The sequence below is a fragment of the Amblyraja radiata genome, chromosome 2 (assembly GCF_010909765.2).
Source record: "Amblyraja radiata isolate CabotCenter1 chromosome 2, sAmbRad1.1.pri, whole genome shotgun sequence".
Classification (NCBI taxonomy): Eukaryota; Metazoa; Chordata; class Chondrichthyes; order Rajiformes; family Rajidae; genus Amblyraja; species Amblyraja radiata.
In genome coordinates this window covers 5173374-5190138 of record NC_045957.1, presented here as the reverse complement: position 1 = coordinate 5190138, position 16765 = coordinate 5173374, and the positions used below count along the sequence as shown (strand labels likewise).

General features: G+C 48.1%; 1 protein-coding gene across 1 annotated transcript; it reads left to right on the top strand.

Moving 5' to 3' along the window:
• The first annotated feature begins 487 nt into the window (after positions 1–487).
• gfus (GDP-L-fucose synthase) lies at positions 488–15798 on the top strand. Its single transcript, XM_033040966.1, has 7 exons — positions 488–600; positions 6611–6744; positions 10891–10955; positions 12328–12394; positions 13136–13215; positions 14414–14513; positions 14997–15798. The coding sequence occupies exons 1-7, from the start codon at positions 581–583 to the stop codon at positions 15050–15052; spliced, it is 522 nt and encodes a 173-aa protein (XP_032896857.1). The 5' UTR covers positions 488–580; the 3' UTR covers positions 15053–15798.
• The last annotated feature ends 967 nt before the right edge of the window (positions 15799–16765 follow it).

Sequence of the window (16765 nt, the reverse complement as noted above, 5' to 3'; positions counted from 1 at the left end):
CACACTGGGGCAGATCCTTCCAAGGACCTGAACCCCATTCTGGTCACTTAAATCCCTCTCCATCTAGAGCTGTGCTCTCCATCTCTGTACCCCCCTTCTCCCCCTGACCCGAACCCTCCCCAACCCCCCTCTCTCCCAATCCCCCCTCCCCCAACCCCCCCCTCCCCAACCGCCCCCCTCTCCCAACCCCCCCTTCCCCCCCTCCCACCCCCTCCCCCAATCTTCCCCTCCCCCAACCCCCCCTCCCCAACCCCCCCCTCCCCCCCCTCCCCAAACTCCTTCTCCATGTCCGTGCCCCCATATTGGTTCTTTGGGCCTGTTGTCTCACGGTACACAACATACCCGGAACTGGAGGTAGCCACTCGGTCCCTCAATCCTATTGCACGCTGAACGTGATGGCAGCTGATCCACACCGGCCTCTACTCTGGAGCCGGTTCCCCCCTCACCATCTCACAAATGTGTCTACCCGCACCTTAAATCTCTCTCTCTCTCCCCCTCCCCCCCCCCCCCCCCCCCAATCGTCTAGATACATAACGGACCTCCACACAGTTCGAACTTTGGATATTCCTACGCCAAGCGGATGATCGATGTCCAGAACCGGTATAGTTCCTCAATCAGCTCTTTCACGCGGGCTCTCATAGTGCAGTACAGCACGGGAACGGGCCCTCGACCCGCAATAACAAGACGCCAAGTTAAACTGATCTCCTCTGCCTGGACATGATCCATTCCCTGCGTATCCATCCACACGCCAACCCAAAACCCTCGTAAACACCACTATTGTATTCCCCATCCACCACCACCACTGCCCCTGGCAGCACGTTCCAGGCACCCACCTCCCTCTGTGTAAAACAACCTGCCCCGCTCACCTTAAAGCTGTACTCACAAGTATTTGATATTTCTGCCCTGGGAGAAAGGTTCTGACTGTCTCTCCCATCTATGCCTCTTATCATTATATATGCTTCTATCAGGTCTCCCCGCAACCTACAGCGTTCCAGAGAAAATAGTTTGTCCAACTCCTCATTCTAGTTACTGCCCCCTCATCCAGGCATCTTCCCTCCTCTCCACCCTCCCCAAAGCCTCCACAAGGGGGCGACCAGAACCGCACACAATACGGATAGAGTGGATGTGGAGAGGATGTTTCCACCAGTGGGAGAGTCTAGGACCAGAGGGCGCAGCCTCAGAATTAAAGGATGTTCCTTTAGGAAGGAGATGAAGAGGAATTTCTTTAATCAGAGGGTGGTGAATCTGGAATTCTATGCCACAGAAGGTTGTGGAGGCTGTCGATGGATATTTTTTTATTTAAAAAAAAAAAAAAAAATTATTAGAAGTACAGTGAATTACAATAATACACATCAGATATATATTATTACATTTGTTGTACCACTTCGTTTTTCGAGCTTTAAAAAAGATAGAAATAAAAGAAGTAAGGAAAGTGAGCAAGAATCGTGAAGGTGCAGGAAAGTGTTGGGAGAAGAAAGCCCCTTAGGGAAGAAGTTAGAGAAGGAAGTAAAGAAAGGAAACAAGACCCTAGAAAGAAAAGGAAAAAAAAGGAAAAACAATCGCTCTATTGTAACACAAAACTCGCAAAAAAGGATATACCAACCGTGTTTTTTTTTGTTTTTTTTTAAATTTGGTACCAGATCCTGGTACCATTTATATTTTAAATTACTATTGCACCTTATGCTTGTAATAGTTCCATAAATGCAGACCACGTCTTTTGGAAGTGGTCTGCTTTGCCTGCTAGGAGGAGTCTCATCTCTTCCAAGTGTAGTGTTTCGAACATGTTTGAAATCCACATTTTTATTGTTGGTATTGGAGCATTTTTTCAAAATTTCAGTATGCTTTTTTCCCATTATTAGCCCGCAATTAAGTAAGTTCTTTTGAAACACGTTTAATTCGGGGTTACCTTGTGATATTCCAAAAATGATCAATTCTGCTTTTGGTACAAGTTTTATTTTAAATGATTTTGTGAAGATTTCAAATATTTTGTTCCAAAATTTTTGGATTTTTATACAAAAAACAACAACCAAAAGAGTGCGCTATGGTAGCTTCTTGTGACTGACATTTATCACAAATGGGTGAGACATTGGGGAAAAGTTTATTTATTTTAGTTTTTGAATAATATAGTTGATGGATATTTTTAAGGTGGAGGCAGGTAGATTCTTGATTAGTGCGGGTGCCTGGGGAGAAGGCAGGAGAGTGGGGTTAGGAGGGAGAGATAGATCAGCTATGATCAAGTCAAGACTCAAGTCAAGAGAGTTTATTGTCATGTGTCCCTGATAGGACAATGAAATTCTTGCTTTGCTTCAGCACAACAGAACATAGTAGGCATAAATACAGAACAGATCAGTGTGTCCATATACCATTATATAAATATATACACACATGAATAAATAAACTGATTAAGTGCAAATAACAGATAATGGTCTATTAATGTTCAGAGTTTTGTCTGAGCCAAGTTTATTAGCCTGTTGGCTGTGGGGAAGTAGCTATTCCTGAACCTGGTTGTTGCAGTCTTCAGGCTCCTGTACCTTCTACCTGAAGGTAGCAGGGAGATGAGTGTGTGGACTTGATGAGAATGGCCAATTCTGCTTCTATCACATGACTTTATGACAATATTGCAAATGCGGCCTAACCAAAGTTTTATAAAGCTGTAATGTGACGTCCTGACTCTTACACTCAGTGACCAATGAAGGCAAGCATATCATACGCCTTCTTTACCACTCTATCTAGGTGTTAAGGAGCCAAGGACTTGGACTCAACGTTCCCACTGTACATCAATGCTGTTCAGGGTCCTCCCATTAACTATTTCCCTTTTATATTTCCCAATTGACGCAGCTACACAAGTCATTGGTGAGACCGCACTCGGAGTACTGTGTGCAGCCCTGACCACCCAGCTACAGTTTAGTCTGAACAAGGGCCTCCACCCGAAACCTCACCCAACCCTTCTTTTTTTTGAGGATGTAACTAGGAAAATGGACAAGGGAGAGCTAGTGGATGTAGTGTACCTGGACTTTCAGAAAGCCTTTCTGTGGATTGGAGGGTAGCTAATTTTATCCCACGTTTTAAGAAAAGCGGGAGAGAGAAAACAGGGAATTATAGACCAATTAGCCTGACATCAGTGGTGGGGTAGATGCTAGTCAATTATAAAAGATGAAATAGCGGCACATTTGGATAGCAGTAACAGGATCGGTCTGAGTCAGCATGGATTTACGAAGTGGAAATCATGCTTGACTAATCTTCTGGAATTTTTTGAGGGTGTAACTAGGAAAATGGACAAGGGAGAGCCAGTGGATGTAGTGTACCTGGACTTTCAGAAAGCATTTGATAAGGTCCCACATAGGAGATTAGTGGGCAAAATTAGGGCACATGGTATTGGGGGTAGAGTGCTGACATGGATAGAGAAGTGGTTGGCAGACAGGAAACAAATAGTAGGGATTAAAGGGTCCCTTTCAGAATGGCAGGCAGTAACTAGTGCGGTACCGCAAGGCTCGGTGCTGGGACCGCAGCTATTTACATTATACATTCATGATTTAGATGAAGGGATTAAAAGTAACATTAGCAAATTTGCAGATGTCACAAAGCTGGGTGGCAGTGTGAACTGTGAAGAGGATGCTATGAGGATGCAGGGTGACTTGGACAGGTTGGGTGAGTGGGCAGATGCATGGCAGATGCAGTTTAATGTGGATAAATGCGAGGTTATCCACTTTGGTAGCAAAAACAGGAAGGCAGATTATTATCTGAATGGTGACGGATTAGGAAAAGGGAAAGTACAACGGGATCTGGGGGTCCTTGTTCATCAGTCTATGAAAGTAAGCATGCAGGTACAGCAGGCAGTGAAGAAAGCGAATGGCATGTTGAATTGAATTGAATTAAATAAATGTATTCGTGTCACACAAGCAGCTGCAAGATGTCCGAGACAAGGTGAGGTAGTTACGTTCTGACAGGTGAACAAACATTTCATACTGTAGGTGTGGCAGTAAACTGGTTGCACAGGTCATTGAATTGAATTGAATACATTTTATTAGCCGTGTATGTATACATACAAGGAATTTGCCTTGGTGCTTTGTTCACGTAACAACACGATATACAGTAGACAATTAATAATAAAACATTATAATTTAAACATGTGAAGAATGAAATAAAATACCAGAGCACAAGGAGGCTACAGACTCGTGGAAAAAAGCTGTTTTTAAGTCTGGCTGTGGCAGCTTTGACAGTCCAGAGTCGCCTTCCAGAGGGAAGTGATTCAAAGAGTTTGTGGCCAGGGTGTGAGGGGTCAGAGATGATCTTGCCCGCTCGCTTCCTGGCCCTTGCAGTGTACAGTTCATCAATGGAGGGAAGGTTGCAGCCAATAACCTTCTCAGCTGATCGGACGATTCGCTGCAGCCTCCGGGTGTAGTGCTTGGTGGCTGAGCCAAACCAGACCATGATGGAGAAGGTGACGACAGACTCTACGATGGCCGTATAGAATTGGACCATCATTGCCTGTGGCAGATTGTGCTTCCTCAGCTGCCGCAGGAAGTACATCCTCTGTTGGGCCTTTTTGACTGTGGAGTCGATGGTCGCCCCCCACTTAAGGTCCTTGGAGATGATGGTTCCCAGGAACTTAAAAGATTTCACTGATGTGACTGTGGTGTTGTTGATGGTGAGTGGGGTGAGTGAAGGGGGAGCTCTCCTAAAGTCTACTATCAATTCCACCGTCTTAAGAGCATTGAGCTCTAGGTTGTTGCGATGGCAACAGGACGTCAGCTGTGTCACTTCAAATCCACAAACAAAATCCTTGCATAGGTCCCCTGGCTGAGTGGTGAGAAATGTGCAAGATCATGACGGGCATGGATTTAGTGAATGCTCGCAGTCTTTTTTCCAGTGTAGAGTATTCTAAAACTCGAGGACGCAGGCTTATGGTGAGAGGGGAAAGATTTAAACAAGACTTCAGGGGCAACCTATTCACCCCGTGGTCTATGTCTGGAATGAGCTGCCAGAGGAAGAAACAGAGGCAGATGATGTTACGACTTTCAAAAGACTTTAGGACATGTATGGGTATGAGGGGTTGAGAGGGATATGGGCCAAGTGCAGGCAAATAGGGCAAGCCCAGAATGCCAACTTGGTTGGTATGGACACGGTGAGCTGAAGGGCCTGTCTCACTCTTACAAAATGCACCGTGGAAAGCATCACATTGGTTTGGGAACAGCTCTGCTCAAGACCGCAAGAAATTGCAGAGAGTTGTGGATGTAGCCCAGTCCAGTTGTGGATGTAGCCCAGTCCATCACCCAGACCAGACTCCCCACCTATGACTCCACCTAGGCTGCCTCGGAAAAGCAGGCAACGTAATCAAAGGCTTGTCCCACCCCGATCATTGCTCCTTCTCCCCGCTCTGCACTCCTATCGAGCTTCTGAACGGCCCTTCCATAAGGCAGGGCACTGTCCGATTCACCTCTACCCCATTGTGGACATTGGACTTTGTGGAACTGATGCGCTACAATGCTGAGAACTATATTCTGCACTCTGTATCTCCCTCTTTGCTCGATGTATTGCTCTGATTGTAAGTTCTCAATGTTATAGGAGCAGAATTAGGCCATTCGGCCCATCGCCATTCAAACATGGCTGATCTATCTTTCCTTTTCAACACCATTCTCCTGCTTTCTCCCTGTAATCTTCGATAGGATCAAGAACCTGTCAGTCTCTACCTTCCCCTCTCAACCCCAACCTCCTTTCCAAAGGTACATCCTTTAATTCTGAGGCTGTGCCCTCTAGTCCTAGGCTCTCCCACTAGGGGAAACATCCTCTCCACATCCACTTCTGACCCTTCTTCGGACACTTCAAATCAGTCTGAAGAAGGGTCTCGACCCGAAACATCATCCATTTTTTCGCTCCATAGATGCTGCCTCACCCGCTGAGTTCCTCCAGCATTTTTGTCTACCTTCCATTTTTCCAGCATTTGCAGTTCTTTCTTAAACATGATAAGGGAATGACGTTTAGTGCAAGGTAAAGCCAGCAAAGTCCAATCAAGGATAGTCCCAGGGTCACCACTGAGGTAGATAGTAGTTCAGCGCTGCTCTCTGGTTGTGGTAGGATGATTCAGTTGCCTGATAACAGCTGGGAGGAACTTGAAGCTGGAGGTCTTGTATATCTGATCAGTTTGGATAGCAGAACAAAGCTTTTCACTGTACATCGGTACACATGACAATAACCAACCCAACCTAAATCAGCGACCTCCCAAAGTGGAAGACCTCCCCCTTGCTGGGGTTAAACTCGGTGGGATGGCAGGGTGGGCAAATCATAAGTGATAGTAGTAGAATTAGGCCATTCGGCCCATCAAGTCTACTCCGGCATCCAATCGTGGTTGATCTATCTCTCCCTCCTAACCCCATTCTCCTGCCTTCTCCCCATAACCTTCTCCCCTGCCACCTGTACTAATCAAGAATCTATCTATCTCCGTCTTAAAAATATCCACTGACTTGGCCCCCACAGCCGTCTGTGGCAACGAATTCCACAGATTCACCACCCTCTGGATAGAGATTGGCGGGTGTGTCGTGCGTGGGCGGTTTCTTCAGACGTCAGGGAGTGGCGTCACGGCGCCTCGCTAACGGTACAATCACTCTTGCAGCGGCTACCACCAGCAACACGGACGCATGTTCACCGCCGTCATCCCCACCAATGTCTTCGGCATGCACGACAACTTCAACATCGAAGAGGGACACGTCTTGCCTGGGCTGATCCACAAGACACACCTGGCACACAGTTGAGTCTCCATAAGCGAGTTCGGTATTACAACTGAGCGTGTGCGTGAGTTTGCCCAGGTCATTCGGGATAAACGTTCTCGCCAGCCGAGCTACTGTGTGTGTACGTTACCATCGATAATTGTTTTGAGCTGCGTTTCATACATATTTTCGTTTTGCTTCTTCCAGGTAAGAAAATACCGCTTTCAAAACTATTAATTCGGTGTATTTATGCTTCATTTGTACAAAACTACGATGATTTTGGCGGTTTTGTTGGCTTTTCCTTGGTCGCTTGCTGGCCCTGCTTTGCTGAAATGTATGATTTCTATAACTAGCTATAATTAATATGGAAAGTATTTGTGGGGTTTTCACCTCTTACGGCCACGGGCTGTAGGCACGTTTGTTGACTTCTGAATGAGTTCTGCATGTACATGTGTGAGTAAACTTGTGTAAAGGGCCTGTCCCACTTTCACGACCACATTTAGCAATGTTACAAAATGTTGAGATTTTAAAAATCAAGTCTGCAATTTATCCCATCAGATAAAGCATAAAAAGAAGTTTAATTTGACACCTAATTCACTTTCATATCTTCAGTATTAAAAAAGTTATGGCCATTTTCATACTCGGAAATTAGCATCTTGTTCCCTATTGATTTTCCATTGACTTAACACAAAAGCTGTGATCGAGGACAGTCAAAAGCCCATAACTTTATTAAAAATTAAGAGAACTGAAAGAAATTTTCAGTTATTATAGATTGAAGCATTCTGAAACAAATATGAAACAATCTTCCTTGGATGACCTGAAATTAAAGCATATAATTAGTTAGTTACCCAATTGTAGCTAATTCAAAATTCAATTACTGGATCTAAACATCTATCCATTTCTTAAGGAAAGATTAACATTTTTAAATAGCATAAGTGTCCAAATAACATTCACACAAGAATTCACAATAAAACATGATTTTAAATCTCATTTACATTAATTTATAGGCCAAATGGAAGGAATTTAGTGTTCAATTGCTGTAAATTAATGGCCATTTAAATCAGCTTTCAAGTGGGATCCTGTGGAACTCTGTGGCACGCGCTGGTTTGGAACGTTCCCATTGCGGTAGATTTGTACCCCCATATGCCCAGACAAATACTGCGGGATTTAATGGGCCCCCAAATTAGCTACTCGCAACATAAAATTTTGTATAAAGGGATCTTAAGAAGCGCTTTTTAATGTAAAAATAAACAACCTACCTTCCGTTGTCCGCTGTATGAGATCCGTCCCGTTGTCGGCGGTCGCGGGTTTAGAGGATGATTTTTAACCTACTATAACAATTAAATTAACCAATTTAGTTTAAAAATAGCTGCAGCGAACGAACCTCGCAGCGATTTTTTATCAGCAACTAGGCAGGCTGAACAACCTCGATTTGAATAGCCTAGGGAAAATCGCGTTTTAAACCCGCCCCCCTCTCAAAGGCGCCAAAATCGCGCACATGGGCAGCGACAGATCTGCAGCGCCGCTGAAGGTAGGTTTTGCAACATACCTACCTCATTCACAACCTTTTTTACTCGTGGACATTTTTCTTCAGGCTAGAAACACGCCCCGACCTACTTGATGCCACAAGTACCTACGACTAGCATTACGACCTACCTACGACCTCGTGACGACCATGCTGCGAGTATGAGTCAAGGGCAAACTCGGCAGAGGTCATGAGAGTGGGACAGGCCCTTAAAGCAACGCAAACCAATGTTGACCAACATGTTGACGATCGACCAGACAACAAGCGGTTACGAGCTTTTGCTGTCGATCATGCTTGTGTGCACAAATGCAGCTGTCAAGGGAACTGTCATTGCACGGGATGCATCCAAAAACAGAAGGACGTGAACAAACTGACCGACAAAGCTGAAATGTTGGAAGGCAGGGTAGAAGAATTGAAACAGGAATGCTGCAGCTAAAAAGTGTTTTAGTAGCAATATCAAGACCAACAAAAATGTGAGAAGATTGGCAGGGCTTTCTCCGAAGGAAGACGTAGACAACCTATGCGAGTATGTGAAGCATCAAGCAATGAAAATGCGATATTGGGAAGGGAAGAAAAAAGTCGTCAGTACTAAAGTACCAAGAATATTTAAACAATCGCCAAAGAATTCTGGACCCAGATCAAAACTCATCATAAAGGATGAAATGGTACTCGTGTTGATGAAGCTGTGCCTTGGGCTGTCGATGGTGTTTCTCACGACTTTGTTTGTAGTTAGTGGGGATACACGTTCTAAAATATTCAATACATGGATTAAATTCCTAGCCATCCAACTGAAACCCCTGGCCAGATGGTGATTTGATAAGGTCCACACAGCTGAAACAGATAATAAATAAATGCCCAGCACTGAGATGCATTCTCGACTGCACAGAGATATTTATAGAATGACCACAGCATGTGCAGCTGCAGGCTTTGACATGGTCCGACTACAAGAAACACAACACTGTGAAACTATTGGTTGGAATTATCACATTCTTATCAAAAGCTTGTGGTGGGCAATCATCTGATACACACATTGTTAGGAAGAGTGGATTTTTGAACTTAGTTGATCCTGGGGTTTGCATAATGGTGAATAGAGGATTTCCCATTCAAGAAGACTTGATGTTTCGCCAAGCCTATTTAGAGATCCCCCCATCCCAGGCGTGGTCATCAGCAAATGACCAGAGAAAAAGTACACAAAACCAAGAAGGTTGCCAATGTCGGCATTCATGTTGAACGTCTAACATAGGTCGTCTAAAGTGGTTTACCATCCTGAGAAACACTTTACCCATCACTTTAGTTCCGCATATGGATGATATTTTCACCGTCTGTGCAGTATTATGTAATTTACTGCCTCCATTGATGTGTAAATGAGATGTTGTTGTACCTGCAGATCATTTTGATCAGAAGTTTATCTTTGTGTTTATCCAGATTTGATATGAACTGAAATCCAGAAGTTTGCAACATGTACATTTCAACTCTTATTTTTATTTTACATTACTTTACATTAATTTACATTAATTTACATTACTTATTATGCAAAACAGTTTTGTTATCACCATGTATCTACCCAGAGCTAATTTATGCGTTTAATTGATAGTATAGTACAATTTTAAGATAATTTGTTTTTTTCAAGCCACACTGACTATTTACTAATAGTTATACTATATGTGTGTCTGGATTAGTTCCAGGATGCTGTCTGGATCTTGTTTTGCATGTCTGCTGTGTGGTTTTTAATCATTCTTCATGTACCAGGTAGAGATAAATAGTTGGGGAAAATTGGAATAGCAAATAATTGATAAAAACGTGCTAGATGAATATTTAAGAGGTGGCATGACATGGTTGTTGTATACATGATAGAAGGTTGCTTGCTAGCATTGTAAGATACAAAGAAGACAAACGCAGTAAAAATGTTATTTTTACACAGTTCCGCCCAATACGTACGCGTATTCACGTGTATTCGTGATCACTAGCAACGTTCTTTGTTTATCCCGAATGACCTTTGACAAATCCCATGATTCAATGCACGCGCGAGATACCGAACTCGCTTATTGTGTTTTAGACTATGTTAGTGACTGTACCTGATCATATTGTCACCCATCCCTCTCCCCTCCCCCCTCCCACTCCCCCCCTTTATCCCTCTTCCTCTATCCTTCACCCCCTCCCACCTTCTCCCTCTCCATCACCCCCTCCCACCCTCCCTCCTTCTCTGCCTCCCTCTTTCCCTCTCCCTCCCACCCTCCCTCTTTCTCCCTCACCCCTTCCCACTTTCTCTGCCTCCCTCTCTCCCTCCCACACTCTTCTTCCCTCCCTCCCCCATCCCTCCCCTCCCTGCCTCCCTACCCCCATCCCTCCCCTCCCTGCCTCTCTCTCTCTCCCCTCCATCCCTCCCCGCCTCTCTCTCCCCCATCCCTCCCATCCCTGCCCCTCCCTCCCTCCCACCCTCCCACCCTCTCTTCCTCCCTCCCCTGAAGGATACAGCATTGAAACAGGCCCTTCAGTCCTCGCCAACACAATATTGGTGTACGGGGGGGGGGGGGGGGGGGGGGGGATCGCTGGTGGGCACGGACTCGGAGGGCCGAAGGGCCTGTTTCTGTGCTGTATCTCTGAACTAAGCATTCCTGCAGGGGGTGCATTCTAACCCCATGCTGTTTGTTTCTGTTACAGAGAACGGCAGTCCTCTTGTAGTCTGGGGCTCAGGGAAACCGCGCAGGCAGTTCATCTACTCACTGGTGGGTCGTTGGAGGGGAGCTTCACTCTGCTACTGCACTGGGGGGGGGGGGGGGGGCACTGAGCTACTCATAGAGTGATACAGCGTGGAAACAGGCCCTTCAGCCCAACTTGCCCACACCAGCCAACATTCCCCATCTACACTAGCCTCACATAGGTTCAAGGTGAAGGGGAAAAGATTTAATAGGAATCTGAGGGGTAGCTTTTTCACACAAAGGGTGGTGGGTGTATGGAACAAGCTGCCAGAGGAGGTAGTTGAGCCTGGGACTATCCCAAAGTTTAAGAAACAGTTAGACAGGTACATGGATAGGACAGGTTTGGAGGGATATGGACCAAGTGAGACTAGTGTAGATGGGACATGTTGGTCGGTGTGGGCAAGTTGGGCCGATGGGCCTGTTTCCACACTATTAAATCTTTGCCCCCTGTCTTATACCTATGTCCTCTGGTCCTTGATTCACCTACCCCTCATTCTCCTGCGCTCCAAGGAATCCCAGCCCTCTCAACCTCTCCCTATAACTAATTCCCTGTAGTCCTGGTAAATCATCTCTGCCCCCTGTCCACCTTGACAACATCTCTCCTGTAACATGATGCCCAGAGTGGAGCACAATACTCTAAATGCTGCCTCACCGACAACTTATACAACTGCAACATGACCCTCCCAACTGTATTCCCAGCATGTCTGAGCAGCTTAACGAAAGCCTCTTAAACACAGCCGTACTACCTACTGCCAGCAGGCACGCAAACAAAAGCTTCTTGCTACGTCTCAGTGGTTGTGACAAGAATACACCGAGACCACGGGACATTGCAACAGCTGGAGCTGCTCGTGGTTAGAAGGGACGAGGCAGGGTCGTCTCGTACAAGATGGGCCGAAGGGCCTGCTTCCATGCTCTATGACTCTACAACAGCTCGGTGGGGGGGGGCTTAGGTTTGAAAATGGATGGGGAATTAGAACTGAGGTGGACACAAAACGCTGGAGTGACTCAGCGTCTCTGAGGAACTCTGGAGTAACTCAGCGGGACAGGCAGCATCATCGGAGAGATGGAATGGCCGACGTTTTGGGTTGAGATCCTTCTTCAGACTGAGGAAGGGTCTCCACCCGAAACATCACCCATTCCATCTCTCCGGAGATGCTGCCTGTCCCGCTGAGTTGCTCCACCATTTTGTGTGTATCTTCGGTGCAAACCAGCATCTGCAGTCCCTTCCTACAGTTTGACCAGGGGGGGGGTAGATGGGCGACTCTGAATATTCAATCCCTCCTCTCTCACCCAAACCCTGCCACCACGACCCGTCTCTGCAGTTGCAACGCCCCTTGTTGTCACGTACATCCAGAACATTCTAGATCCAGGGACTAACAGCGGTTCCTGGCTTTTGCAGGATCTGGCTCGGCTAATCATCTGGGCCTTGAGGGAATACCAGGAGATCGAGCCCATCATCCTCTCTGGTGAGTGCTTCTCCACCGTGTAGCGGTATACAGGCGCTAGGCAAATGCAGGACGTGTCGAGACCTCGCCCCTTTCTGCCCAAACATCTCCTCCACCCAACACCAGGGCCTGCGTGAGGCCAGTGGTTGTGAGAATTGAATTGAATACATTTTATTACCCGTGTATGTATACATACAAGGAATTTGCCTCGGTGCTTTGCTCGCAAGTAACAACACGAGATACAGTAGACAATTAAAAATAAAACATTATAATTTAAACATGTGACTAATTACATAAAATACCAGAGCACAAGGAGGCTACAGACTTTTGGTTGTTGAGTAGAGCTACTGCTCGTGGAAACAAAACTGTTTTTATGTCTGGCTGTGGCAGCTTTGACAGTCCGGAGTTGCCTTCCAGAGGGAAGTGATTCAAAGAGTTTGTGGTCAGGGTGAGAGGGGTCAGAGATGATCTTACCCGCTCGCTATGGCTTCCACAGGTAAAGTCTGGTGGTGGGACCAGGTAGAGGGAGCTCCACTGTGTGTCTAACCCCAGGAGCGTGTGATGGGACAGTGTAGAGGGGCTTCACTCTGTGTCGAACCCCAGTGGTGGGATAGTGTGGAAAGAGTGTCCACTTCCCCTCCTGGTCCCATCACCTGCTGAAGCCGTGGCCTTGAGTTCTGGGCTTTGTGTTGACGATATCTCTCGGGGTGAGGGTGTGGGCAGGAGGATAATCTTTGTGTGTGTGTCTCTCTCTGTCCGCAGTGGGAGAGGAGGAGGAGGTGTCCATTAAAGAGGCTGCAGAGTGCATCGTGGCTTCCATGGGCTTCAAAGGCCAGGTTATTGTATCCTTCAATGTGACAATTGCCCCGTGAGCTCAGTGACGTTTACACTTTAGAGATACAGCCCGCAAACAGGCCCTTCTGCCCACCGAGTCTGCGCCGACCAGAGACCACCCCGCACACTAGCACTATCCCACACACTGGGGACAATTTAAGCCTGCAAAATTAACGCCTTACCAAATTAGCCGACAGACCTGTACCTCTTTGGAGTGTGGGAGGAAACCGGAGCACCTGGAGAAAACCCACGCGGTCACAGGGAGAACGTACAAACTCCGTACAGACAGCACCCGTATTCAGGATTGAACCGGGGTCTGTTGTGCTGTGAGGCAGCAGCTCTACCGCCGTGCCCCCCCCCCCCCCGCACAGTGCGTCTCACAGCCGCCAGCGTGAGAGTGAGCGGGAGCCAGATGTCTGGGCGTTCTCATCCCCACAGGTGCAGCAGGAGGAAGCGGCAGCGAGTGTTTAAACGGTTCTGAGCTCCAGCACGGTGGTCATTTACGACCAGTGATCTCAAGGAAAGAGCGCGCAGAAGATTCACGAGGATTGCTGCCAGGACTCGAGGGCCTGAGCTACAGGGAGAGGCTGGGCAGGCACAGACTTTATTCAGGAGGCTGAGGGGTGAACTTATAAAGATGCATACAAAATGATGAGGGGAATGGATAGGGTGAATGCACACTTTTACCCAGAGTGCCACTGCACAGTGAAATTATTTTGTCATGTTTACCCATGTGGGCGCCGCCATGTTTTGGCGCCATTTCCAAAGTTCGTCCTGCCCGCTCGGTCTACTGCAGCAGTTCCCGTTCCAGGCGAGCTCCAGGCTCCTGCAGGGCCCCCATCGGTCGGCTCAGCCCACGATCCGACATCCCTCTCCTCGTCCGGCCAATGTTGTGTCCGGGGGCGCCCCCTGCAACCGACCTGGAAGGTGCTGGAAGCTTTCACCCTCCTACCTCGGTTGCTGTCTGTGTGGAGTTTGCACATTCTCCTCGTGACCGCATGGGATTCCCCCCACATCCCAAAGACGTGTGGGTTATTGGTTAGTTATCGTGTGTGCTTGTCTGTGGGGGGGGGGGGAGAAAGAGTTGATGGGAATGAATTGGGATTAGTGCCTGGTTGATTGGTGGCCGTTAAACAGCATGGACTCGGTGGGCCGAAGGGCCTGTTCCCATGCCTTGTGACTTTTCCTTTAACTTTGTGCGTTCAGTTCGACACGAATAAATCTGACGGCCAGTACAAGAAGACGGCTAACAACGGCAAGCTGAGGACATACCTGCCCGACTTCCAGTTCACCCCCTTCAGCCAGGGTGAGTTCACACCATCACCAGCTCTTCCTCTGCACCCCACCCCCACTGACTCACCCCCCCCACTGACTCACCCCCCCCCACCACTGACTCACCCCCCCCACTGACTCACCCCCCACCCCACTGACTCACCCCCCCCCCACTGACTCACCCCCCCCCCCCCACTGACTCACCCCCCCCCACTGACTCACCTCCCCCCCACTGACTCACCCCCCCCACTCACATACCCCCCCAGCTGACTCACCCCCCCCACCTCACTCATCCCTCACCCACCCCTCACTCACTCACCGACACAGCAGCTACACACCTCACCCCCCGACACCGTAGCAACCCCCCCCCCCCCCCATTCACCCTTCTCCCTCACCGTTCCTCAACCGCCCCACTGTCACAGTAACCATCCCCCGCCCCCCCCCCGCCACAGTAGCCAAAGGGCAGGTTCCCATGGGGACTAACTCTCACACTGGCCCTTGTTTCTGTGTGTTCCAGCTGTCAAGGAGACCTGCGACTGGTTTGTAGCCAACTACCACACGGCCAGGAAGTGAGGCAGGGCAGGTGCCGCCCGCCCGCGTGTGGTCTGTTCACGCACGGTGGGGTGGGGTGGGGTGGGGGGAGTGATGTCGGCTTGGGAGTAGATAGCGGTGATAGTCAATGGGTGTAGTAACGGGGCCTGACCCAGCGAGCAAGCACACACGTCCAGCTTCACAATCTCTTCGCCTCAGCCACCTCTGTGCTGCACCTCAGGGCTTCCATAGTGCCTCTACCTGTAGTCTCTGTGTTTGGGCTTGGGGAGGGGGAGGGGGAGGAACTGCCCCCGTATCTCTGTCAGAACATGCTTTTGCTGCCGTCTCCCTCAAACCCAACCCCTCCCCTCCCCCTCCACACACTGCTACCTCACCCCCTCTGAGGTGGTGGACAAGCTGGGTTTGATAGGACATCCAACACCACAGTGAAGAGGGAGAACAAGAGTGTGGCTTTAGTCCAGTCCAGTGCAGGCCAGCCTGTCCCTGTGAGCTGGGGAGGGGGAGATACATAGTCAGTGACCCACCCCACTCTGGTCATTGGACTACCCCCTCTGCCTGTTATCAGAGGCTCCACCTGAGATACAGAGGGGTGCAAAAGCCCAGCCTATGCTGGAGGAGATGAGACCAGAGGCTGGAACCCATGGAGGTGGTGGCTGGTTGGACAATATCCACCGGCAGAAGATTGCTGCTTAATTAGCAAGTTGATTTTTAGTGAGGTACTAATTTTGTACAGCAATTGTATTATTAAAAAGGTTGTTGCTATCAAACCACTGCCTGAACTGTGTTTTGTTGGTGGTGACTCTCGGATGGACACAAGGCTGCAGGTCACAGGTGTGGACCCCATGATCAACCAGCTCACCGACAATAGCCTGCGATAGTCGTGGTCAGTGCACACAGGGTGGGATATCTGAATGGTGGCCGATTAGGAAAAGGGGAGATGCAACGAGACCTGGGTGTCATTGAAAGTAGGCATGCAGGTGCAGCAGGCAGTGAAGAAGGCCAATGGTATGTTAGCATTCATAGCAAAAGGATTTGAGTATAGGAGCAGGGAGGTTCTACTGCAGTTGTACAGGGTCTTGGTGAGACCACACCTGGAGTATTGAGTACAGTTTTGGTCTCCTAATCTGAGGAAAGACATTCTTGCCATAGAGGGAGTACAGAGAAGGTTCACCAGACTGTTTCCTGGGATGGCGGGACTTTCATATGAAGAAAGACTGGATAGACTCAGCTTGTACTCGCTAGAATTTAGAAGATTGAGGGGGGATCTTATAGAAACTTACAAAATTCTTAAGGGGTTGGACTGGCTAGATGCAGGAAGATTGTTCCCGATGTTGGGGAAGTCCAGAACAAGGGGTCACATTTTAAGGATAAGGGATAAGTCTTTTAGGACCGAGATGAGAAAAACATTTTTCACACAGAGAGTGGTGAATCTGTGGAATTCTCTGCCACAGAAGGTAGTTGAGGCCAGTTCATTGGCTATATTTAAGAGGGAGTTAGATGTGGGCCTTGTGGCTAAAGGGATCAGGGGGTATGGAGAGAAGGCAGGTACAGGATACTGAGTTGGATGATCAGCCATGATCATATTGAATGGCGGTGCAGGCTTGAAGGGACTCCTGCACCTATTGCCTATGTTTCTATAACCAGTCTGCATGTGCTTCGAGACACAGCCTTGGCCTCTGTAAATTGTCCCTAGTGTGGAGGGAGTGGATGTGAAAGTGGGATAACATCGAACTG